This window comes from Medicago truncatula, chromosome 3 (assembly GCF_003473485.1).
Source record: "Medicago truncatula cultivar Jemalong A17 chromosome 3, MtrunA17r5.0-ANR, whole genome shotgun sequence".
Classification (NCBI taxonomy): Eukaryota; Viridiplantae; Streptophyta; class Magnoliopsida; order Fabales; family Fabaceae; genus Medicago; species Medicago truncatula.
The window spans coordinates 55,724,539-55,751,495 of record NC_053044.1 but is presented as its reverse complement, the minus strand read 5'-3'; the positions used below and the strand labels follow the sequence as shown (position 1 = coordinate 55,751,495).

The 26,957-nt window shown below is 33.0% G+C and overlaps 3 protein-coding genes across 4 annotated transcripts; 2 read left to right on the top strand and 1 right to left on the bottom strand.

The window, feature by feature from the left end:
• Positions 1-6,465: 6,465 nt before the first annotated feature.
• Positions 6,466-11,266, top strand: LOC25490189 (uncharacterized). Of its 2 annotated transcripts, XR_005645369.1 has the most exons (7): positions 6,466-6,748; positions 6,836-6,943; positions 7,030-7,160; positions 7,707-7,807; positions 8,889-8,948; positions 9,191-9,334; positions 10,329-11,266. XR_005645369.1 is itself a non-coding variant. In XM_013606666.3 (6 exons), the coding sequence occupies exons 1-6, from the start codon at positions 6,562-6,564 to the stop codon at positions 9,273-9,275; spliced, it is 672 nt and encodes a 223-aa protein (XP_013462120.1). In that variant the 5' UTR covers positions 6,466-6,561; the 3' UTR covers positions 9,276-9,696. The 2 variants fall into 2 exon arrangements, 1 of the variants encoding a protein (XP_013462120.1); XM_013606666.3 differs by lacking the exon at positions 10,329-11,266 and having other exon boundaries at positions 9,191-9,696.
• Positions 10,058-12,031, bottom strand: LOC25490188 (putative S-adenosyl-L-methionine-dependent methyltransferase ML2020). The gene is made up of 2 exons (XM_013606665.3): positions 11,509-12,031; positions 10,058-10,949 (listed from the first exon to the last, which is right to left on the bottom strand). Exons 1-2 carry the CDS (start codon positions 11,888-11,890, stop codon positions 10,294-10,296), a joined length of 1,038 nt encoding a protein of 345 aa, XP_013462119.1. The 5' UTR covers positions 11,891-12,031; the 3' UTR covers positions 10,058-10,293.
• Positions 12,032-18,080: 6,049 nt separating this feature from the next.
• LOC25490187 (DUF21 domain-containing protein At1g47330) lies at positions 18,081-23,131 on the top strand. Its single transcript, XM_013606664.3, has 11 exons — positions 18,081-18,458; positions 18,541-18,624; positions 18,734-18,847; positions 19,227-19,313; positions 19,516-19,655; positions 19,739-19,826; positions 20,555-20,628; positions 20,726-20,910; positions 21,855-22,078; positions 22,355-22,401; positions 22,571-23,131. The coding sequence occupies exons 1-11, from the start codon at positions 18,204-18,206 to the stop codon at positions 22,749-22,751; spliced, it is 1,479 nt and encodes a 492-aa protein (XP_013462118.1). The 5' UTR covers positions 18,081-18,203; the 3' UTR covers positions 22,752-23,131.
• The last annotated feature ends 3,826 nt before the right edge of the window (positions 23,132-26,957 follow it).

The window sequence follows — 26,957 nt, the reverse complement described above, 5'->3', positions numbered from 1 at the left end:
TTTTCATCGTTGAACCAAACACAAATCATTTTAAAAGATATTCACTCTCATCCCCTCTTTTTGGTTAAATTAAACAAACCCTTGAACTATAACTTCCCCTTCACGTATCTGAAGCTCGGTCAACCCTTCTTATTTACTCTTTGAAAAATACTAAGGAGTAAGTTAAAAGTGTTGTTTAATAAGCTAATATGGTGGAATTTTATGAAAATAAGTACATCAATGTATTGAAAATTGAAATACTTTTAATAATTAATTTTTTTAAATAACGTCCTTAAACATGTGGTAAGTATGGTAATGGGGGAGGATATAAAATTAAGGCTAAAATATGGTTTTTGTCTCTGCAAATATGCCTCGTTTTGGTTTTAGTCCATGTAAAAAAAAAATTGTTGTTTTTGGTCCCTGCAAATATGCCTCATTTTGGTTTTGGTCCCTGACTCCACTTTTGTGATGATTTGCACACGTGGCACATGATGACTGAATTCATTTATTAGAGAAATAGTCCCTGCAAAATCTTTTGATTTTGAAAAAGGTCCCTGCAAAATATTTTGTTTTTGAAAATAGTCCCTGCTTGTTTTTGAAAATAGTCCCTGCAGGGACTATTTTCAAAAACAAAATATTTTGCAGGACCAAAAACAACAATTTTTTTTTATAGAGATTAAAACCAAAAGGAGGCATATTTGCAGGGACCAAAACCATATTTTAGCCTAAAATTGATTACACTGATGTGAGCTATATTGTAGGCTAAATCAATTCTAAAAAGCGTTCAGCAACATCTCTCCATGGCTGCCGTCTTCTCCTTCATTGTAAATTGAGGCTCTGTAATTTCTATTTTCTAATCCTTGATTGCTCATTAACATCAGGAATTTACAAAATTGCTTGAAAACATTAGATATTGGCTGACCTAACTCCCCAATTTCTCAAAGATCTCCCAATCACAACTTTATAATTATGAAATTATAATTGTGTTCCTCTACTTTTATACGTGCATGATGCTTTCTTCTCCATTTATCAAAACTCTTTTTTTTAGAAGATTATTTCCTCTTTTTATTTTCCAGATCTTTCTCTAATGTTATAAAGCAAGGATCACATCACATTCAAATTATCGATTCCATTCCCTGCCACTCCTATCCCAAGCACTAAATCCACATCTTTTTTTTTTTCTTCAACTAAACACAAGAATTCCACGTTATTGAAAGAGAAGAAAAACAAAACTACTATTGAAATCTGGAAGAAAGAAATTGCACTAATTTTACGAATCACCGGATCCTTATAGAATCAAAACTCTTTTTAGTATTTAAGAATGATACAGAAAAATTATATTGTGGGAGAAACTCATGGATTAGAGCTCATGGACAGGAACAGTCACGTAAGTAGATTTTGTCATTGAAGCTTTCTGGGAATTAAAGAGTGGCAACTAAAGAGGGATATTTGAGAATATGTTGGGGAAGGAAATCCAAAAGCGGATCATATGAGTCTCAATTAAAAACCGTTCGATTTAAAAGATTGGGGGGCTAAGATTTGGAGTAATTGTATAGACTTACTCTTGGAGTCAATATATCTCTCCTCGTATGGTGATAATGCTTTATAAAGAAAAAAAAAATCAAAAGAAATTATCACTTCTTCACCTTCCTTTTGCATTCTCTCCTTTATTCACTAGGATCATCAAAACAACGATGGACCCATAAATTTTCCGCAGTGTAGGCCACTTATAATATTTTTGTTTTTAAAGCATAAATGTAAACCTATATTTTAGAGGAACGTACATCATAATTGTTCTATGCAGTTTTTCGTGTCATAAATATTGAACGAATTCCTCATTTTCAATGTCAATAAATCTATAAAAGTATCTCGTCCATAGTTTGTAGGGACATTGTGACATACAAGGGTCAGGGTTTGAACCCTGAATTTCTCACTTATTCACTTTCAGGGTGAATATTTAATCGCTAGGCTACTTGATTAAAAATAAAAACTATTTTTTATTAAAATAAAAGTATCTATTTTAATATAAGTAACCAAACAATCATTTAAACATTCATCTCTCATACGATTTCACATTTAATTCTTGATAGTAATATTCAAACACTAACGGGAAAGATAAACTTTTAATGTATTAAATATCGGTGTAGTTTTTTATAGTATAGGCTATATTCAAATTTTATCAGTCATTCTTCATGCTTCAATATGTTCTTCTACTACATGAAAAAAAAAATATATAAGTCAAGTGAGGGCCTAGGCCTACACACCCACCAACGTGGGGCCATCCCTCATCAAACATTTAATGATTTGTAGTATTTTTTTTTTTTTATGGTGTTTGAGATTTGAACCCCAAATCTTACATATATTATGAATTTTTCTTAACAGTTGAGTTAAGCTCACACAATTTTTTATTTTATTTTTTTTGCTTAGGATAATTGGTTTTCTCGATTTGGTTTGAATATATGGTTGGTTTTGAATATAGATTTTTTGGGTATGGGTTTTCTTCGTTCGGTTTCCTGGGTGTTACAAATCTGGTAATTGAAATGGTTAACAGTTTTTTAATATTTGTGAGGGTTTTCGTCCTCTGTAAAATTTATCTTTAGAATTATATCATATTTATACATACAGTTATATTATCTATGAGTTGCGACTAAAAATAAGAATGAGTCTTGTTAACGAGTTCTCCGAGGCACTCTTTAAGGATTCCAAAGGAAGAAATAATTTTATAAAAAAAATCAAAGATTTCGATTTCCGATGCATTGATTACACATATTTTTATGATAAGTTACCATTTAAAGGCCTTAACCAACATTTCCCAATAAGAATTCATCCTTTTTTTTTAGGGAGCAAAGAATTTATCTTCTTCATCTAGAAATGTATTCTCAACTCTCTCCATAAACTCAAAACTCATCTTGAATCCATAAATCCTGAAACCCGAATCCAAATCAAACCTAATAATACTCATCTTCAACAACAAACCCAAATTTGCTAAATCCCAAAAGAATAAATTAAAAAAGAATAACAAACTCATATTATTCGTAAGTATAATCAAAATCTTCGATTGTTAAAGGTGATATGTGTTTGATGTAACACTCCGTTATCCCAACAACTAATTTTTAAATAAAAATAACCAAGTATAAATCAGAGTTCATCGCAAACGGGAATGTCACACTACTTTTCAATATTTCTCAAATAGAAAAGAATGCTATTTATTAAAATCAACTTTGATAGATAAATCAATACTTCGCAGCAGAATGTTTTTCAATCATTTAATAATAAATACCACCAATAGATTCTGGCGCAAAGGCCTCAACATAAAAAGTCATCAATAATTTGTTCAACGATAATAAAAGCTCCAACAACATGTTCCAAAATTGATACATAAAGGAATGATAAACATAGCAACAATTTCCCATCCCGTTACGTATCAGAGCCCTAAGACACTTGAGCCACCACTCCTACTAATCTTCATTACTAAATCAACCAACGACGACAACAACAACTCAATCGACAACTACGTCAACGACACAATCAACTACAACGATAATAACTCCAGCAACGACCACTACAACGGCATAATCAACAACAATGACAATAACTCCATCAACGATCACTACAACGGCATAATCAACAACAACGACAACAACAACGACAACATCTAAAGGCTTTTGGTACCATTTTCAACGGGTTGAATGACTAAGCATTCCGGGGCATAAGCCCCCAACAATTTGAATGATGATCATTCCATGGCATGAGCCCTCAACAGATTGAATGACAAGGCATTCCAGGGCATAAGCCATCAACAGTTGAATGATTAACATTTCAGGGCATGAGCTCTCAACAATTTGAATGACAAGGCATTCCAGGGCATGAGCCCTCAACAATTTGAATGACAAGGCATTCCAGGGCATAAGCCCTCAACAGTTGAATGATTAACATTCCAGGGCATGAGCCCTCAACAGTTTGAATGACAAGGCATTCCAGGGCATAAGCCCTCAACAGTTGAATGATTAACATTCCAGGGCATGAGCCCTCAACAATTTATGAGTATGCAATGAACTCAACTTTGTGTATATTAACATACAACTCAGCAACATCGACGACAACGTAGACAACGACAACGACAACAACAACTGTGCATAAATAATTATGACTTGCTCCACAACTTGGTCAACTTAATGATATTAATAATCAACAACAGCAGAGACAACAACATAAACAACTTGCAACATAGCAATATTAATAACAACAACTTGAATGATATAAATAACGACATTTTCTATATCATACATTTTCCACATAATATATATAGCTTAAATTAACCAACAACATCAATTATATTAGCTTAGATTCACTGAAAAGCTATACCTTTATAAACAACTTCCATTCCTACCCCAATGACCAACTCATGAACTCATTAGACCCTTTATACGACATTATTTCTTTCCTAAAAACATCTCTAGATGGTTAGGATAAAGTCCCTACACTTAGGAAGAAGTTTGGAAGCAATTGGAGTGAAGAAAATTGCATTTTTAAGGTTTCTTGGATGACAGAATCGTGGCACGTTGGTCTCCCATCGTGGCACGATTTTTCCAGATTCGACAGACGACTTCAGATTTTCAACCTTCACGTTTTCGCACATAAAAATCAAACCGTTAACCCGTTTTCGATGCCGTTTTTGCCTAAACTCTCCTGACACTTAGCTCTATCATAATCTACAGGAAAATTCAAGTTTTAACCGCCCAAAAATCGATCTCCAAAACCTCACACAATCACTTATTTGCAAAACGTTTAGACACCGACTTTTCAAACGAAAATCCCAATTTCCATCGACTCAAACCCCAATACTGATTAGAAACTTAGTCTGTGATTAATCTACAATCTAAACATCCTTTATAACCCTAATCCATCAGATTATCTACTTCTTTCCACAATTCAATTCTACATTCTAACCCTAATTCCCAAATTCATAACAACCACATGTTAAATCAATTTCAGAATTCACATACACTATGATTATTGAGAGTTAGCCTCACCCTTACCTTAATTCTGACGAATGAAACTCTACGATCTCTCCGGTTCTTTACTTGGCTCTTCTCTTGGTTTTTCTCCCAAAACTCTGTTGTACATGAAAACTGCTTCTGACTTCTATTTTCTAATTTTATCAATAAATATAACTTCCCAATATTTAATTAACTCCCACGTAATTCACTTAATTCTCATTTAACCCCAAAACTCCAATTAAATCCTAATTCTCACTTATTCTATTAAATAATAAAAAATAGCCATTTAATAAAATACACCACACCACAAAATCAACATAAATCATTTAAAATCATATAAAAGACTAAAAATAATTAAATAACAATTAAGGCGTTACATTTGAAAATGATAGAATTGAGTTCGTAGTTGAATGCGGAGATGGATTGGGTATGTGGTTTGAAATGATGGGTTTTAATTAAATTTGAATAATAAAAATAATAAAATGTTTTTTTTAGGGGAATAACAATAAAATATTAGTTTCCACCTCTTTATTTATTTGAAATCAAAGTAACTCACGCGTCCATGTGTATAATCTCCTTTAACATGTTATCGTGAACTTAACTCAGTTGGTCGGAATAATGTATAAAATATGCAAGGTTCGGGTTTCAAACTCCGACCACTACCAAAAAAAATTTACCTGAACATAATATTTTTTCAGTTGTAGTAATTATATTCAAGGTGTGCTAGACAATAAATATAAACATTTCTTTCATAATTTTAACCTGTATCTTTGATATTTCCAATTATTGCACATGAAAATTGTAAATGGATTTGTCTATTTAATAAAATTTAATAACCATCAATTTATTTTCTAAGTTATTTCACTTGCGTCAATTTAATATTAAACTATACAAATATAACTAATAATTTTTATTAAGATGTTAAAAATTAAATTGAGGAGTTTTCATGTGATTTAGAAACTTAATAAACAAATTTTAAATCATTTAACATTATTTATTATATTTATACAGGCTAGTGATTAAATGAAAGAGAGAGTTTATAGATTAAATCGATTGTTTATTTTAGGGTTAAATATGTTTTTTATCCTTACAAGTATACAAACTTTTCGGTTTAATCTTCTAAAAATTTTCTTTGATTTTTAGTCCTCAAAAAATTTTCATCTTCACTTTTGGTCCCTCTTTTTAAATAAACTGTAATTCATATTGTTGAATAAAATTTTGCATAAAAATCTATAATATTATAAGAATCTCTAACAAAATATTTATTTTGTTGCAAAACGTGAATTAAACATGCATCTTTATATTTTAAGGGGTTATAAATTCATATTTAATTCATGTTTTAATGAATGTTAAGGGGTTAGAAAGTCATATTTAATTGTGTAGGATTTTTAGTAGGAATTTTTTTTTTTTTTGGTGGCAGTATATTTAGTAGGATAAAAACATATTTTACACTTTATTTTATTAAAAAAAAATGTAAATGGAGGCAAAGGCATAGTAGGAGTTAGGACGAAAGAGAAACAATCCGACCCGAAAGAGAAACACACCGCGAAAGATAAGGTAAGCAAGCAATAACTAACTAACAATGCCGTTACCAGCAGCTACAGTTTCGGCTCTCAACTCTTTCTCATCTATCGCCACCGCGCAATTTTCCCTCCCTCCAAAACGAAACCTTCCCCTTTCCTCTTCTCACATTTTCTCTCGCAGAGACATAGCGTTACTTTCATTCTTTTCTCTTTCCGCACCTGCCTCCGCCATCGACATTGGCATCTGTAAGCACACTCTTCTTCAATTCATCACTTCCTCTTACTCTTACTGTATTCTGAATCATAATCCTAACTTTCTTAACCGTTGTTCAGCAGGACCAAAGGATTGGTTAAGAGAGCAAAAGAAGAAATCCTCCAAGTTTCTACTTGCTCCTGTCGATGCCTCTCGTGAAAGCCTTCGCTCTGTTTATCTTTATCTCAGTACGAATTTTTCTTTTCTCTTCTCTTATATCTACACATTGTTTTATATCTTATTAGGGTTTGTTTGTTTCGGTTCCTTTTCACAGCGGAAACTGGTGCTACTTATACAGATGAAGATTTGCAGAAATTTCAGCAGCTATTCAGATCTGCTGCCAGGGATTGTGTCCCAGAGGATAGGAATTCTTTCGTCGCTTTCCAAGCTAACACCGGAGTTGAGGTTTGTCTTTGCCAATTGTCATCATCTACTAATGTCTTGCTAATTAGGGTTTTGATGGATGACATAATAGGATAATTGGACAGTAGCAAATTATGTTTGTCACTGTTCAGCAATTATCAAATGCTTGCAAGCTCATAATACTAACTAGTGATTCATTATATGGATTATTGTTATTATTATTATTGGGTTATTATAAATGGATATTTGGGATCTTGATAGAAATTGATCTCGACCTTTGATATTTGGCGACTTTAGTGTTTTTAGGAGAGTGAATGGTGATTAAAATAAGATTAGATGAGAGAATGTTTGGTTAAGCGAGATAGCAACCATACCAAACAATTGAAAGGTAGATAATCACTACCCTGAATTGAGTCAGGACTGATAAAGTTTCATGTTAAACACACTGCATTTCTTGCAACATCATTGTTATCTGTTAGACTTAATGGGGTTCTTTATCCCCTTTTCCCAAAAGAATGTTAGCTCAAGTGCAAAGAAATATTTTGACTGAAGAAGTAATTCACGTTCAATATTTTTTTTTATGCACAGGTGTGCACGTTTCGTTTGATTGTGAAGAATGCAGCCTCCTTGCTTGGAAAGAAGGATCCTGTGAAGTTAGAAGCTGAAGCTTTGCTAGAGAATCTTATAAGGTATCCACTTTCCAGCTTCTCTGTGTTGTAGCCTACTGCATCTATAGTGTCCATCAAATCCTTTCTTTACACTGAATATTTCATTTTTTTTAGCCTGTGGTTCCAAGTATCTTCACTATTTGAGAAGCAAGATTATTGCATTTTTTGTCAAGTCTATGTATATATGCTGCTCTATGAGCATCACATTTCTTTCTATTGAATAAACAATTTAAAGTGCATTATATATATTTGACATGTTTAGTTTCCAGCAATCTAGTTCTTCAGGTGAGCAGAAACTCATGCCGAGCATATTAACTTTTGTTTCTTTTAATGTCAAAAACTCTTGATGGCTATTTATTCTATTCCCAACTTCATTCTCTTTACCAATATGATGTAGGACAAAGGTAGGTCAAATATAGTTATATTTTAGTTTTGTTCATGTATGTTAACACAAGATACAACACTCTTCTCCAGTAGAAGGAGGAAGTCACAAAAGAAGAGCAATGTCTCTAAGAGAAGAAGAGAGAAAATGAAACGAGTGAGAAATGAAATAGTAAGGAGTGGCTATATATAAGGTGAAAAATTTAGAAGGGAGAGCCTTTACGACAAGTGGCCAAGTGTTTTGTCCCTGTTCTCTTAGATAAAACTGATTAGAGCACATGGTAACAGTGGGCCTTCCACAATGATAATTAGCGAGACATGAATTTCTTTTGAAGGTGAATTATCCTATTATAGTTAATAGTCCATCTCAAGATATAAGAACTATGTCCAATTAAATCAATTTCTACTCGTGTTAATCGTACTTAAATTAAACCCTTCATGGTTATGTGATAATTCGCTGGCTTCTCAAAAGAACAAAGAGTTAGATCTTGGCAGTTGACAGTAAATAACATAGTTTCTATTCCATAGATTAAACGTTAGCTGCTACTTTTTTTTTTTGTTTACTTCCCTTTAAATTTCATATGTGCTAACTTCCTGTATTATGATACCTAAAGCATTATCTGCACTCTCTTTTGCTTTTTCCCTCTTTTTAATATCATTTGATACCAAATTTCGTGACATATGACGGTAAATGCCCGTTTCCCATATTTCTCATATGCAGATCATTCGCCTCTATCAGTGGACTGGCAAATGAAACCAACATTGAACTTGCATCAGATAGGTATATCTCTTTGATAAAAGTGTCCGGGATAATCGGGTATACTATGTGATAATTTGAAATAAATTTCTTTATCCTATCATTTGGATAAAAACTAAACCTGTATTGTTGTCCTTTTTGCGTCTCCCTTTATTCATCTTCAAATTTTTTGTTGCTTGTTATTTATGATTATCATTTCTGGCACCTCTAACTGAGATTATCAAATCAATGACTTGCCTCTGCAATCAATTTTTTTTTACTTTCAGGAGCAAAATAGCAGATGCTGTATCGGATACAATATTATCTCTCGACAAATTTGAGCAAGGAATTAGGGATTGCCTCGAAATCTGAGTGTAAACAACCTGTTCAACTTTTTGAAGTGGAAGTTTGATTTTGAAAATGTCATTTAAGTACGTGCTTCTGGCTTTGTCAATTAAGTGCACGTTTTATATATATACTTTCCTGATTTCTTATCTCTAACTTTTTTTTTCCTTTCTAATTTTTTAAATTCTCTTTGGCAATACTCCCCTAACGTGGAAGGTTGGCACTTGGCTGTATCTTTAGTCTAAAACTTTCATAACAAAACATGATATCAAGCATCATTAGAATACAATTTGATTTAAGCCACTTCACTTAGCTGAATATCATTCTTACCCTGAATTGAGCCACCTCACTTGCCGAACTGACGATTGGCATTATTTGTAAGCGTTTATTAATACTTCTTCATCTGGATAGTCCTCTGGTATATCAAAATATGCTTTTGCCCTGGTTATGTTATCTACTTACTAGTTATAGAGAAGAGCATGCTCTTTGCATTTCTTGTATTTCTTTCCTAGGAATTTCTAATTTGTTCTTTGTTGGGGCTTAGCCCTTGCATAAAACTCATTTTTAAATTCTTCTAAAAAATTCTCCAACCCCATTCTTTAAGTTCTTTACCGATTTGATTAAACTGAGTTTGATTTGGTTTTCTATCAGAGTAGACGTGTTTTTGAACTGGTTTGGTTGAATATAAATTGTAAAATCGATTTGAAAACTGAAGAAAGTAACATTTTTTAGGGATGAAAAAAAGGACAATTGAAATTTGACATTTTATATATCGTACTATTTATGTATCTCCATTATTCTTCATCATATAATTGAAGAGAAAAATTATTTCAGCAAGAAGGTAAAAATAAGGTTCCAATAATTTAGGTCAAAGGCTATTTCTAGCTTTTTTGCCCCTCTTGTATTAAAAAAGACTATTTTGCCCCATCTAGCATTTTTTGCCAATAGTGTAGCAATTGTACGGGTGACAACACATGGACCAACAATAAGAATTAATTAAAAATGTAGTATGTAATCTCCAATTCTCCATGTTCTATTCTACGAATCAGGACCGAATGACCGACTCCTTATTATGCGCAGAACTTTGATCGGGTGAACCAGAAGCTTCCACCAAGTACAAGCGACAGCATGGTGTTCCGTCATCTGGATTGGTTTGTAATGACCTGGGCAAGCTGCGGAGCTTGTTGAAGAGATTTAACGGATCATTCAAGAGGCCGAAATGGGCATCTGGGTCTCCAATTTGTGAAAGTTTTACATGTGTGAAGCCAATAGATGGTAAAAGTTGGTCTGGCCAATCACTGTAAAATTGGAATACTGAATTGGATAGCGTGGTTGATGACTTATTCATGAAGTCTGCTAGGATGACCGTGTGAGTTAAGACACAATTGTTAGCTAAAATTCTCAGCAGTTGCATGGCGTTGGATTGGGCGAGATAGTATAGGATACCTTCTAGAATCCAGACCGTGTTCTTCTGTGGTAAGAAACCTGCAATTTGAAGCTTTTCCATCCAATCATTTTCTCTTATGTCAGCTGCCACTCTGGTTAAGGATTTGGCTTTGGACATAATATGTTGTGACTCGTATGTTGATTCCTTAGCTGCTTGCAGAATAGTGCTTTTTACCTCCAAGACTTCTGCAAAGTCAACCTCAAAGACATCGCTGTCCTTTAAGCAACTCAAACGATATGCTCTTGTATCCATTCCTGCATCAAATTTTGCAAGAATACATATATATATATTAGCTAGCTGAGATGACTATAATCTTTTCAAGTGCAGATTGTCATTGTTTCATTGTTAGTGATTACGATTAGCTGCTGGTCAGACTGGCTGTAATCCAAAAGGTTCCAAAATTGTCCTGTCTAATGATTGTTTGGGAACTTAGGTGCTCCTGTTTAAAATGTGCTGTTACAATTTAGTCGTGTCTAAAAGGCCATTTTGCCAAATATTTGCATCCCAAATTGACTAGGAATAGAATAAAAAAAGATAGTATAAAAGATATCTTGTCGTAAAAGGTTTTAAATTTGGTGTTACATTCATTTCTTGTGTGTTTTTGAATGTATAATTCACCCCCCAAAAGTCTTCAATTTTCTGGTCTACTGCTGTTTTTGGGAGAACAGAATGCATCCACGTTTGCTTCTGATAACTATGCAGATAATGGTACTTTGCTCAGCTAGCTGATCATTTAGCAAGATTGATATTTACTATATAAAATTTGTTTATTTAAAGAAAGTTAAGAACGTGATTAGCTAAGTGTCTACAAACCTGCACCTAGGAGAACAACCTGTGCTTCTCTGCCATTCGGGGAACTGAGAACATCTTCCAGTCTAGAATCAAACCAAAGGGTTCTAACTGCAAGGATCACTCCAGAAGTTTCACGAGCATTGTTGAGATAGTCTTTTCTCATCTTTTCATGTAGGTTTCTCAAATAAGTCTCCCCTGCCAGCAAAGCAGCAAGTGGATCATGGATCACATGCTTCCACATAGCCCTTCCTGCAGCCGTTTGGCAAGCTGACCTTTGAAGGAAATCCCATTCCTTTTCAATTGTTGCGTGGACTTGTCGAACAGGGTCAGTATGTAACAAGTCTGGAAGGTTTAGCTCTGGCCATGCTTGGTTGTCTTGCAAGCCATTTACTTGATCAGACATGATTGTGTGTTACACAAAATAAGGGATTAAGAGGTTTGTGAAGAGGATAATGCATGTTATTTATATATAGAAGAGTTTAAAGAGGTTTGGGGTTGGGATAAGGAAAGAGAACCACACACAACCAACGCTTGAGAGATACTTAAATCGTATCCAGCTTATTGGCCTTAATGAAAGGCTAGGTAACAATGTAGTCCACGACTACCACACGTACATGTTTCTGTTCTTTCCATGTCTTGCCTGTCCTTTTTTTCAAGTACAAAAAAAGTGACATTCTGTGGTTCCCATTACAAATTACTTTTTGCTAGATGTGGGTACCTTGACTACCTTCGCTTGTATAACAACAACTTATATAATTATTGGGCAAATAATCATTTTTGTCTTTAAATGTGTGACGAGTAGTCCTTATAATTTCTTTAATGTATTGAAATTTTAAAATAGTCTTAAATTATGCACCTCGTTGGTCAAAATAGTTTAAAATAATCATCAATGTTGACAGTAAGTCCGTAACTCTTTTCTTAACGGGATTGATATGAGAATAAATAAGTATTTAAAGAGACTGATATCACGGTAAATGAGTATATTAAGGGACTGATATTAACTGAACATTTTACCATGTTGTTACTCCCTCGATTAAGTTTATTTTTTAGGTCAATTTTATAAAACACAAATGAGATAAGTTTTGCACCATGAAACAAGTCTTATGCCATGTGTGAGTGTGACAAGTCTTACAAAAATTTGTTTTCACCATATTTAAGTTCGTTTTCTATGGTGCATTAGGTCTTACTAAGAGATCAAATGTTTTATAATGTAACTTATGATCCAATGATTGAAAACAAACTTCAACATAATTGCAGATTACGAAACACTTTTTTTAAGGAGAAATGCTTAATTGTGCGACATAATTTTTCGCACTATCCACACGAATGACTTGTATCATTGATGACCATATGATATTCCTATCCCTCTCTCACGATCACTTTAATTCAGCGAAATGACAAATTTAACCCACCTCCTATGTTGTTGTTGCCACCGCCCACCAACCATGGAGAAAAGGTGATCCCTCCTTCTCAAGGCGTCTGATGTACCTCTTCCTCAATCACTTAGTCTTGTAGTTTCGGCATGTTGATGTCGACCGACGGACGTCTCTCTCCTAATTGGAAACACCATTGTAGAGTGGCAGCCATGCTGCAGAGTTGCATGCCATTGAATACACTGCTGCATAGTCACACTAAATATGGCTGAGGTATTGATCATCTTTGCACCGTACAGATGGAAAATTGTACAGATAAAAAATATTGCAACAACTAACAGCGTTGGTGATAATGGCGGTTTGAAGTACTTTGCCTATTTTAATTTATTTATTATAAACAAGATGTAGCCTTAGCAAATGGATTTGCACGCGTTCGTGTTATATGTGCGAAAAAACCTTCGCACCATATATCACTTCTGTTTTTTAAGTTTCTTACTCTTATTTTCTCGTCACTTTTTGGTCAATAGAAGATTTTTTTATGATTCTCATTCTAAACAACAGCTATGTTGAATCTTTAGTGATTTTTCTTCCAAAACCACGAAAATTTGCTTTATTCTGGGCATCTTTTGACATTTAATTGGCTGGCGTGTCTTTACTTTGAAATTTTGGTATAATTTTGATCCCATTAATACGAAACTATAATTCTTTTATTCATCAAATACCAGCTAAAATAACATCCAAGTTCAAAAATAAAGTCAAAACGGCACCAGAATTCAAAATTAAAGATACAAAAATAACAAATTAAATTTCAATAGAATGCCACACTAACGGTTTTGAACGAAAAGTCATTTTTTCTTAACAATTGAACGAAAAGTCATTAAAGCTCCGACTTTGTTGTCTTTTAGAAAGATAAATGATTTATTTTTCTGTCTAAAAGAAGCAAGGGATTTGTTTGAAGTTTTGATTTAAAGGATCTTCCGTACAGTTTTGTTGTTATTGATGGTGATTCACCATAAGATATAATAGATTTACATGATTTAACGGTCAACTCTTTTCAAAAGAATATCAGAGGTATTTTAAAAAAATTAAAATAAGGTTTATGATAGACTATCTACAGACTACAATACTGGTACACCTTAGATATTTATAGTAAAAAACTGACGGAAGAGACCACTTTGACAGACAGAGACATAGTTAAGAGACCCATACAGACGTCTTGTTATTTAAGGGATCAAAACAAAACTTGAAAATTATCTAAAAGATCAAATGTGCAATTTAGTCTATTTTCTATATTTGTTTTCTTAAACAATGTCTTTAACACACTCTATAGCATTTTCCAAGAAAAAATATTGTGTCAATGTATTTTTAATCAATCATATTTGAATAAGACATAGTGTTCCTATAAAAGCTAGTAATATTTTTTTTAAGAGGTATAAAAGGTAGCATTTAATCATTATTTATCCAAAATTTTGTGAAAAAAAATAAATCATTATTTATCCAAAATAAAGTTTTTCTCGTCAATATCCGTCACTCACATGCACAAATTAAGTGGATTGTATGATCTTCCCATAAAAAAGAAATTTAATTTTAACTTTTTTATGTAAAAAAAATTTAAGCTGAAGGGATAGTGTCTCATTTTTAAATAATATAAACAAAGATTAGTGCTCAGAAACAGAATTGCATTTTGAACTTCTTTACGAATACACAAATGCACAAGCAGATGTGCAGAATCGGCCTTCCAATATAATTCCAAATATTTAATGTTAGCAACATGGCGCATAAGCTGAGAAATTCGTATCCTCGAATAAATTAAAATCGTATATCCAACGCATCCATTTGATTCCAAAAATAACATTGTAGTTTTGTACAAAAATGCTCTTATATTTAACTAAGGATATTAATGGGTATCCATGAGCAGGGACGGACCCACGTGTTCTACTATGTGGGCCGGGCCCTCACTTAGTTTAGAATTTTTTATTTTAAAATACTAGTACATGTTTGGGGTGTGGTAGTGTTTGTGACTGTGTGTAGCAGTGGTTTTAAAATATTACCTAATAGTTAGTAAATTACAAAGTCCTCAATATATATCTGCCCAAACATTTTTTATTTGTATTTGTTCTTATATAGAACTTGCTCTATAAAACAATTGTATTATCCAATTACTGATATGACCTAAGATAATTGGATTTAACTGTCCAAAATTTCTAGGTCCGTCCCTGTCCATGAGTACGAGTGGTATGATACCCGTACCCGTTCCGTTGAATAAATATGGTGCCCGTGCCCGTCCTCATACCCGTGCGAGTATTTCTATACGAGTAACTCACGAGTATATAAATACCCACGGATATTCGTAGGTACCCATGAATTTTTTAATTAATTTTTTGTACAAAGACAAATATTTTTTTAATTACCTACAAACTTCAACTTTTAAACATCCATACATAATATGTTCCATTCTAATTTCATAATCCAAACAGATTCATCTTACATAATCTCATGCAAATTCACCATACCATAAAGCATACAAAATTCATGATTCTTACATAATCCATACAAATTCTTGAAGTAAAATAAAAGGATAAATCCATCCAAAATCTTCGCATTTGAGACATGAGGAAAATAGGTTTTTTTTGAGACACCAAACTCTTATACACATAGATATTTTAGTAAATTAATTTATTAACGGGTACGGATACCTTCGGGCACGAGTATCATCAAATCCGTATCCATCCCCATAAAGTAACGGATAGTTAAATACCTGTTTATTATAATCGTGGATACCCGTTTAGCTACCCGCTCCATGCCCATGACAGATTTTATCAACGGATACCCACGGGCACGAATTTTTTCGCCACCCCTAATTTGAACAATTTTTTATTCTTCAACAATCATTTAACACCTCATTTTTCTATATTTCTCTCTTTCGATCACGACTATTACACCACTCTTGATTTATTTATCTCCGAATAGATCAGGTGTATGAGTGTCTAAAGCATTTTTCATAAAAATATGGCATTTTTATAATGAGCTATTGAGCTATTTTTATGTATAATATAAATATGAATATTAGGTGCTTGTAAAAAATCACGGTATTTGTGTTGGATACAGAGAAATAAAAGATGTTTCGAAGGAATTAATGCGGTTGTGAGTTTGAGATGCAGTCCAAGGTTGTCTCGTACCTACTTCAAATGTGCGATGAACTTTCCCTCCACCTGGCTGGTACAAACTCAACACCAATGCAACTAGACAGAATGAGGATGGAACATGGGGACTGTCGACGATTGTTAGAGACTCTGAGGGTGTTGTTGTTGCTACAGTATGTTGGAAAACATCAATTTTACCAAATTCAAATATGGCTGAAGCAATGACGATGAAAAAAGTGTGGAATTCGCAAAGGATACGTTATTCTTGAACATGATTGTTGAATCTGATTCGCAAAATATGATATTTGCTAATCACCTATTTCATACATGGGTACCATTGTTGATGATTTTAGACTTTTAACTTGTCATTTTTAAAATTTACAATACATTAGGCGTGAAGCCAATCAAACTGCACATTATTTAGCAAAATACGCATCATTTCATCATGAGAATGTGTGGATTGAAGATACTCCTAATTATATTGATGATGTCTTGGTGTTTTATTTATTGCCAGACATCTTATAATAAATTTTTTTCCAATGTATAAAAAAATGCATACATTCAAGTAGAAACTAAAATAGTAACATATTTTGGATTTAAATAACAATCAAGTTTAGAGTTTTATATTTGATTGATCATTTAAGTTTTATATTCGTCTTTTATATTAGTGAAAGTGATAAGAAAGTCCTTTAGCATATTTTTTCGAAAGGAGGTTAGCCCTTTAATATATTTTTGTCACATATTGATCCCTTAATCCATCAAACTTTATTAAGAGTTGTGTTATTTGAACATCCATATATATGACAACTTTTATGACAATCAAAATTTTACAAAGGAAATGAGGTAAGTGCACAAAAACCAAAACAATAGAGAGAGAAAGTAAAAAGATAATGTGAGCATGAGAGAGAAAGTTGTCACAAAAGTTGTAAAAAATGGTTATTCAAATATCATTTCTCCTTTATTAAAAAAGTGATTAAATGATCATTTAACATCGATGTGGAAGTTCCGATAAGTGTTTACGACACTACATTGATTAATCAGATACATTTTCTTTTAATTGCTTCCCAATTCAATTCTGTTTTTGCAGATACATTTTTCATCAACTACATTACAAATTAAGTAATAGATCAATCTTGTTTTAAACTAAAACTAAATAATATACATATGAAACACAATTTTGAGAACGGTGAATCTAGAAATATCATCTTAACAATAAATATCCATATAAACCCTTTTTAACCGAGTTTGGTGAAAGGGGGATAATGGTGAATATTCATTTAATTCTTTGTTGAGAAAATTCAAACTTTTGCAAAAGAGAATTGTATACTCCCCTCGTCCTCGTATGTAAGCACTCTTTGCATTTTTCACATTTCTTAAGAAAAAATGTTAGTGTAATTAATGTGTCTATTTTATGTGTTAATATTATCAAATTGTCCTTTGTTTATATGTTTATTACATTTTATTTTTCATATTTCAAGATAAGTTAGCAATATTAATTAAGGGTATGATTAGGAAAAATAATAAATGCATCTAATAATTTGAAAAAAGTTTATATTTAGAGATAAATTTTTAGTAAAAAATGTGCTTAAAGGACGGAGGGAGTAATATACTCCATCCGTCCCGGATTAACTGAGTCGTTTACTTATTTTACACGTATTAAGAAAAATGTATAAATAAAGGAGATAGAAAAAGGGTTTTTAGTGTTATTGTTATGTATTGGTGCATTCTACGCTATCATAAATGCAAAGTGGAATATATTGAATTGAGAATGACGAAAGTAGTATTAATTAGAGTTATAATTGAAAAAAAATTAATATTATATTAAAAAGTAAAATTAATCGGTCATTTTATGATAATATTTTTTTTACAAAATACTCGGTTGTTACGGTACTGAGGGAGTATTAAATACGAATTCAAAAATTTAAATGATACAAATGAGTTAAGTTAAAAAAAAGATTGAAGTTCGAGTGGAGAAGCGTAGTAGGAATAAAAAAAAAAAAAAAAAAGTCCCTCAAAAAAAGGGAAAAAAAAAACGAAAAGGTTGCTTTCAGCGAAAATGATTATGTTTATGCTGCGGGCATTGGTATTTATGGGTATATGTGGGGAAGAAAAGCGGTAACATCAAAACACCAATGAAAAACCTTATTTCCTAACCAATCTTCTCCTTCACAGTAAACATCTCATCTCACACAGTTAAGAGATGGCTGCAGATGTAGGATGCTGTGGAACTAAATTCTGGCTATACATATTGATGATCATAGGATTAGTATGCTTCGCTGGTCTTATGGCTGGTCTCACTCTTGGACTCATGTCTTTAGGTCTCGTCGACCTTGAAGTTCTCATCAAATCTGGTCGCCCTCAACATCGCATCCATGCCGCCAAAATTTTCCCAGTTGTTAAGAATCAGCATCTTTTGCTTTGTACTCTTTTGATCGGAAATTCCTTGGCCATGGAGGTAACAGTTATTCTTTTAATCACTATCGTTACTTAATTCTTTATTATCTCTTTTTTTTTTGAATAATCTTATTTTTTTGCAGACTCTTCCTATTTTTCTTGATGCTATTGTGCCACCCTATGCTGCTGTCTTGATTTCGGTTACCCTAATTCTCATCTTCGGAGAGGTTCACGTTATTTATTTATTTATATGATTTTAGTAACTAAATTTACTGTGATATACTTTCTTGTTTTGTAAGGTTAATTAATACCTTGTTCACTGAATTCATTTTTCAGATATTGCCTCAAGCTGTTTGTACACGATATGGATTGCTGGTTGGAGCTACGCTAGCGCCGCTTGTTCGTGTTCTTCTTTTAGTATTCTATCCCATAGCTTATCCCATAAGCAAGGTAAGGTGTGCTTCCAATTATGTGTGTGTGTGTGTGGATATATTATACAGTGCCATTATAGTCTTGTTTGTATAAATAACTTAATTAAGTGCTTATAGCATAAGTGTTTAGCATATAAGTACTTATGTATAAACTATTTCTTCTATGATAAAAGATAAAATAAGGTCAAATTGTTTTGATAAGCTATCTTGGAGAGCTTATGTGGAAATAAGTTGAAAACAGCTTATGGACGTGTCATAAATTATTTCAATAAGCTCTCACAAACAGTCTTGCAAGTGCTTATGTTAGTAGATCAACTCAATTAAGTCAATCTAAACAGACATCCTGCATATTACTATAATATGATCCTATGAAAATATGAAGATTGTGATATTTTCAGGTGCTTGATCGAATGTTGGGTAAAGGAAAAGCTGCTCTGTTAAAGAGGGCGGAGCTTAAGACTTTTGTGGATTTTCATGGGAATGAGGTATATATAATTTGAAATGCGTAGTATGAGAGGAATCGGTATAACAATTGCCTTTATTCATTTGAATGCTATAAGATCCACTTGAGTGTTATTTTGATGTGGGCTTACTCAATTATGTCACTTGTGATCAAGTTCTTTTGTTTCGGCTCTGCTTTGTGCTCTCACTTAGCATGGCTAAACTTAATTTTGTTTTCCTGTGTAGGCTGGGAAAGGAGGAGATTTAACGCATGACGAGACAACCATCATAGCCGGTGCGCTTGAATTGACTGAAAAGACTGCAAAAGATGCCATGACTCCCATATCAAAGGCATTTTCCCTTGATTTGGATGCAACTCTAAATTTGTGGGTTTGTGCTATCTTTATCATTCTCTCCACTATGTTTCTGTCTTCTTTTGTTATTAACAGTATTCTTTTCTGCACTGAAGGGAGACCCTGAATTCAATAATGACAATGGGTCATAGTAGAGTCCCAGTTTATGCGGGAGAGCGGACAAACATTATGGGACTTGTTCTGGTAATTTTTATTTCTTTTGAGATCTTGAGTGGATGATGGATGACTACTACCAATCAATGATAATCTCCATTATTAGTCTTCTATCATAAATCTTGCAATCTACTTTGAATTTTTCCTTATTCTTGTAATCATGTTAGATATGAATTGATATTCAAGTCGAGTGAAAATCATGTTGTCAAGTTTCTTCCCTCTTGTTATAAATTATCTCATTTGTTCACGACATAAATTTACGTCAATGACTTGTACAACAGTTTGAGATACACAGTTTAAAATACGACGTTTGAATTTATCAAATGTTTCCGTGATATATAGTGAATAATGTTCATGAGGTATAATGCTAGGATTGGTGTTTTGATCTACTGTTGTTATAATAATTGTTCAGCTGAAATGCATAAAATATAAAATACATACATATGATCCTTGCAAAAAAGTACCAGGCCTAGCCGAGGAAAAAGTTTATGGGATTGATGAGCTCGAAATCTTGAATCATTTCCTGACCATTATCATTATCGTTTATGATATTTCCTTGTACTGCGACTTTGAAATGATGGGTTTGATATTTTGGGAAGGGTTTACCTGTGATGTAATAGAAAACTTGTATCAAGTGATTAGAAGTAAATGGATTTGCTGCATGATGTATCATAAGAATGGAACTCAAGCACTTCTTATTCACTATTATGTCACCAATTCATTGTAATTTAATGGCTTTTTCACTTATATACATCCAGGTTAAAAATCTCTTTATGGTTGATTCAAAGGCTGCAGTTCCTCTAAGAAAAATGATCATCAGAAAAATTCCTCGGTAAATTCTTTTTCATATGCATGAAATGAAAATTGTATATGTTGTTGATATGATTTTATGGTCACCCAGTAATCATGATTTCCTCATCATTCTGCAGTGTTTCAGAGAATATGCCTCTGTATGATATACTGAACGAATTTCAGAAGGGTCACAGTCATATTGCAGTTGTATATAGGGATCTAAATGATAAAAAAGAAATATCCAAAAAAATTAAGAATGAGGAACAACTAGAGTTCAAGGACAGCTGTAGGAACAAGGGAAAAAGTGCTCCCTTGGATAAAGGTAGAGATTTAAATATAAGTAGAATAGACCTTGTGTTGACCTTATGTTTTTGAAATATCATCTGTGGTTAGGAATTTGTTAAACCCACAAAACAGGGTTATGCTTAATTGTTCTGTAGTTCTATTGAGTGGGCCATCATTCCTCCTGTTTGCTGACCTTGTATTTTAATGAAATTCGACTAACGAAAGTCAACTTCCAGAGATCTTTCTTTGATAGTGTAGAGGAAAATAATTGTTAAGACAATGATATGATAGAATTGATAGGGGAGAGCCTAAGCTCAGTACAAAAACTAGAGCAATGCTCCTCAGAGATTGCCGTTCCACCCTTTTCTCTTTATTTTCTTGCGTGAATAAACCCTCCAAACAGTTGGCCTGTTGTGGTTAAAGCCTACTAAGGTATTTCCTCCTGTTTCAGCATCCAATCCCACACTCAGTATTCTATCATTCTGAAAGGAAATAGTACAATGGATACTAAAAATAGTAGCATTGAAAAAAAATAGCATAAACAAGGGAGAAAGAATTGAAATAGAACTGAGAAAAAGATAGTTGACATCACACGCATTCCATGTCTTCCTTCCCTCACATTCTCTCTCTCTTATGCGTGTCTCTCGCATAATCCTTTAGTTTAGAATTGTTATTCTGATTCTATCGCCTCTTCTCCTTTTTTGCATTCCTAGTTGGCTGCCTAGCTGGCCCACATTTTGAGATTTATTTGAAGGAACGGCTGCTGAGCCCATTTCAGCACTTGGGTTCCTTACACATGAAAATTGTATCTGATCCTTGCTTTCTTTAATAATGGACAATTTCAGCACTACATGTTTTTTACTTTACACAGCTGTGGTTTTCTCTGTATCCTTAATAGGGTCTTATGAAAGTTTGTGGTTGATCTACTCGGTTAAACTTTTGGTGATTATCTCTTTGAGGTGACTGCTGGTACATATGTAGGTACAGTGTTGGACTCGCACGATACTGTGACTGCTGGTAGCAAGACTGACGGCGGTCCACAAGTGAAAAAAAGTCCACCAGCAACGCCTGCTTTTAAAAAGCGGCATAGAGGTTGTTCATATTGCATTCTGGACCTTGATAATGCTCCCTTGCCCGTGTTTCCACCCAATGAAGTGGTTGTTGGTGTTATTTCAATGGAGGATGTAATCGAAGAGCTTCTTCAGGTTAGATGCTTTAATCCACTATAGTCATGCATGTATGTTTTGATTTTGATGCACTTCTTTTCAATACTGTCTACTGAGTGATGATGCAACTCTGACACTGTCTGTCACTGATGCAATTTTGAAAACTGCATTTTGTTTTTGTCTCTTTATTTGTCATTTGTTATTGCTGCAATTGTTCATAACTTCTCCAATGTTCCTGTCATATGTGCTGTTGTTTCATGTGTGCTTCCGGTGTCTTATATGCTAATCCATCATCAAATTTTGTGTGCATTTCAGGAGGAGATACTTGATGAAACTGATGAATATGTTAATATCCATAACAAGTAAGTTTAAAACCACTGTCTAAATTTCCGTGTGAACTCCACCAGTTTAATTAGGTCACTTTGTTGTATGGCGACAAAGTTTCTCATCGTGGTATTCGGTTTAGTGTAGTTTGGCAGAATTGATCTTCGTTAGTTTGTAGTATGAAACATATTAAATTGACTAATGCAGGATTAAAGTTAACATGAATGCTTCTAAGGAGAAGGTTCCTGATGCAAATCTGTTGCAGCCTTCTAATTTAGCAGTTCAAGGACACACACCAACTAATTCGATTTCTACAGCTACTTCTGCAACTGGTTCACCTACCACCATTGATCAAATATCGGAAAGTGAGTCACTCAGGAATCAATGATTAATCCATTAAAAGAATAACAGAGTAACATAGGTTTCTGTTGAAGAACAAAACGGTATATAGTTTGTTGCAAAAGCTTTCCTATATGGCATTATGTTAATATGCAGAAAAGAACACTGATGCTTGCTAGTTTGGTGCATACAGCAAAACAGAACGTGTTCAACTTCTGTTCTATTATCTTTTTTTTCATGCCTTTTTAAGAAACTAAAACACATCACATTTTTTATCTCAAATCTAGTTCTGTTCTATTTTGAAATGCACAAAATATATAACAGAACAGATATTATGTTTCATCTTGTTCTAAAGTCTTACTAAATGCGTGTGTAAATACTTCTGATTCGTGATATCCTGAAGAGAATTGTTGTGCATTTGTATCGTACAAGTCCAGCGAGAAAACTGTTTATTTATCTTTAGTCACGGCTTAGTCAAGCACTTGTTTAATGAGCGTGTATCGGATGGGTGTTTATGTTAGTGTTCTACCATAAGTAATAAGTTGATTTGCATAATCCTTCAAAAAAATAATTGATTTGCATAAACTTACCTTCGAAATTTGTGAGCGTGTTTGTCTTTCAATTGTTTGTTTGCAAGCATGAATAAGCTTTCAGAAAAGGAAAAAAATTCTTAATAGGCAACTTCAAAGATATAAAATGGCTTGTATTTTGGTGGAAGTCTAGGAGTTGCGTGATAAGGAATTCAAGAGTTTTAGTTTAAAAAAAGAACAATTTCACGTAGCATAAAAAAGGTGGGGTCCAAAGATGTGCAGATGTCTTGCACTTATAACTTAGGATGTGTTGAATATATAACATAAAATTAAGAGCACCCACATCCGTACAATTCAATTTGGTGGTATAAATGAATCCCTTTTACTATAAATGCACCCACATCCATACCGATAATCATGCTCTCTAAGTTGGATGGGCATTCATTACTGTTAACTATAAAAACTTACATCTTTGGTTAACTAAAAAAAAAAAAAAATATTTACATGAGCTTTGAGTATTTTCTTTTCGCTTGGATTGGACTGAGAAATTATACATTTAGAAAATTGTTTAAATTATAGTTGAAAGTTTCCGTTCAACTGACAAAAAATGTCAAATTTGTAAGGTCTACAACAGTGACCGATTCAGAAATTTTTATTTGTGGAAGAAATATTTTATATAATAAATATTTATACAAAAAATTTAACAATGTGCAAGTGATAAAATAATATCATTATCATTGAAAAAAAATATTTGAGATTATAAACACTACACTATTCTATTTAGAAAAGTTAAAGATTTTCTAACATCTAGAAATTAAAATTGTTCTTTACGTGTCTTAATATTTAAAAAAGTATTGTAAAATTTTGCACATATTCAACACTATCAAAAATATATCTTTTTATGTATTTGAAAAAATAATCAAAATTTCAGTTGAGATTTCAGTAAGGTTTTGTTGTTTTTAATCATAAGCAACGGATTTTTTCGCATTGCTTTTGCAAAGAACTTACACAAACATTTAAGCAATATCTCCACCTATACCTCCTCCAATGCTGCAAAAGTTAAGTAACAGAACCTTCACCCAGGCACTAAGCAACGTGTGTTGGAGTTGCTCTAGTTCCTTGACCACTAAAATAAGGAATTTTAAGTTGCTCTAGTACAACATGAGATATTTGTACGTTTTTTATAACTATGTTAAATAAGTTGTTAATGATTTATATTTTAGTTGTTAATTCGTATATGTTAAATAAGTGGTTAATAGCATAGCATAAAACACATTTTACTGATTGTTAAAATACTTCAAATGAGCAAATAGTCACTTTGGTCTCTGACTCTGCACTTCGCTGTCACATAGATCCCTGACTCAGGATTAAATACAAATAAGTCCCTGACTCTGCACTTCTGATATTACTTTAGTCCCTGACGTTAAAAAAATCTGTTAAGTGATGATGAGACGCATATGAGGTGTCACAAGGTCCAAAGTGAAAGTAGAAAATGGTCACTTTGGTCCATGAACCAAAAAACAATATCCCCAAATTGAATATCAAATCCCTAAATCTTAAATCCTTAAATGTCATCTAATTATCTTTTTTGTTCAAAATCAATCTTCCATTAAACACCAACCTATTGTTAGGTCTTTAACTGTGCATACTTACTATCAGTTAGGTCCCTGACAGTAAACATGAAATTTCACAAAAGTCACTGGCTATTAGGGACCTTTTGGCTTGAAAGCTGATCTTGAGGCAATGATATGTTGGGCTAAGGTTTGGAGTTTTATAGTAGTGTCATAGTGTTGTGGTTTTGTTGCCACTTTCTCCCTTTAGTATATAATGACATCAGGATTACATATATAGATAAATGAATTATGAACGGCGTGTTTAATTATAATCCCTTTAAGTATTTTAAAGTCATAGCTTGATTTTTGATGTCTCTTTCAACAACAATATTCAATTTTTGGTGGAGAGATTTGAATTAATAACTAATGCATAAATTCACTTACTAACATACATGCTTGAAGTTGCCTGTTGTGATTATTATTACCATAGTTTAAGACATTGTGCATAGACAATGACATTCAAATTTATACAAGAATGTGATTTCTACAAAAAGGTGTTGATTCAATAGTATCAAATATTATATTCATGCTATTAAGTTATATGAAAGAACTTATGCTTTAATTGCTTTAACTTCTCATAGAAATAAAAAATTAAAGTGAAATATTTTATAATAAACTTGGAAACATAAACAACTTATGTTAGATGTAGCACTAGTACCTACTAAGTAGAACAAATTTTGAGTTAGAAATTATCTTAAAAAAATTCAATAGAAGTGAATTATCATTTGAATATATCTTGAGCTCTTAATTATTGTATGCTCAGACCTACGGGTTAGAGATATGAATTATTATGTGAATATAACAATACTCAAGAGTAATAGATGCTAATGGATTTGCTAATTTATTGTCAGAGACCTAACTGATTGTAAGTATGCACAGCAGGGACCTAACAGTAAATTGTGTTTAATGGAAGATTAATTTTGAACAAAAGAGAGAATTAGATGACATTTAGGGATATGAAATTTAAGGATTTAGGAATTTGATATTTCTGGGACACCTCATATACACCACATCATCACTTAACAGATTTTTTTAACGTCATGGACTAAAATGATAACGGAGGTGCAGAGTTAAAGACTTATTTGTATTTAATCATGAGTCAGAGACCTATATGACAGCGAGCTGCAGAATCAGAGACTAAAGTGATTATTTGCTCTACTTCAAATGGTTTAATGACAAAAAATTTGTACATTTCTCATGTTCCTTTCAGCCAATGGATGATGAAAAATAAAAAAGTTCTTAGAGGCACAGAGGCATTGCAGTAACAAGTTGCAAGACGTGACGACGTCCTTTCATTTTGAAATTGAAAGTGGGATTGAACTGGACAATGGAGTAGTCCCCATCCAGTCCACCCACGTCACCCTCGCTCCATTTCCATTGGTGCTATGAGGCGGCTACGCTAGGCTGCTCTTTTCTTTCTTCATTCTTCACTGGTGTATGCGTGTCTCTCACGTGCCCTCCCAACTTATTTTATTGTTTGTTTTACATCCCCACAACTTATACTATTATTTTGTTCTTTGAATGGTTGAAAGCAAATTGAAATGTCCCATAACCAAAATCAGAGCTTTTGTACCACCACCACTACCCTTCTTTGCAAAGGTAGTACTTTTGGGGTAGCAAGCATTACCCCATTTCAATTCACATTTGTACTGCAAACATATTGTGCAATGCTTTAATAAAAATAAAAATAAAAACAAAGATCATCACATGCATGTAGTAGAATATGATATAATAAAATAAAAGCGAGATCTAGAAGATTATGAGAAATACACAACCAATATCATCGTCAACATATATATATATATATATCATTCACAATGCACACTTGGTTCAATCAATACCTAGGAGAAGGAAAAATAAGCGGTTATAACACTAATAATTAGTCAAACAAAAAAAACACACAAATAATTAGCACAAGGGTTAGTTAAACTAGGCTTCTACTGCATGTAACGTCCCCAACAAAATAATTTTTCAGCTTTTATGTTCTGGAGATGTTATAAAAAAGAAGAAATAAAATCATAAAACGAGGAGAAAAAGATAATAATAAAAAAGAAGAAGAAAAATCATAAAACGAGTTGAAAAAGATAATAATTTTGAACTTAAGTGCTTTTT

Coding starts and splice junctions, on each gene's coding strand:
- LOC25490187 (XM_013606664.3), top strand. CDS start 18,204: ATGGCTGCAGATGTAGGATGCTGTGGAACTAAATTCTGGCTATACATA. Junction 18,459..18,540: donor GAAATTCCTTGGCCATGGAG/GTAACAGTTATT, acceptor ATTTTTTTGCAG/ACTCTTCCTATTTTTCTTGA. Junction 18,625..18,733: donor TAATTCTCATCTTCGGAGAG/GTTCACGTTATT, acceptor TTCATTTTTCAG/ATATTGCCTCAAGCTGTTTG.
- LOC25490188 (XM_013606665.3), bottom strand. CDS start 11,890: ATGTCTGATCAAGTAAATGGCTTGCAAGACAACCAAGCATGGCCAGAG. Junction 10,950..11,508: donor GGTTGTTCTCCTAGGTGCAG/GTTTGTAGACAC, acceptor AATTTGATGCAG/GAATGGATACAAGAGCATAT.
- LOC25490189 (XM_013606666.3), top strand. CDS start 6,562: ATGCCGTTACCAGCAGCTACAGTTTCGGCTCTCAACTCTTTCTCATCT. Junction 6,749..6,835: donor CGCCATCGACATTGGCATCT/GTAAGCACACTC, acceptor ACCGTTGTTCAG/CAGGACCAAAGGATTGGTTA. Junction 6,944..7,029: donor CTCTGTTTATCTTTATCTCA/GTACGAATTTTT, acceptor TCCTTTTCACAG/CGGAAACTGGTGCTACTTAT.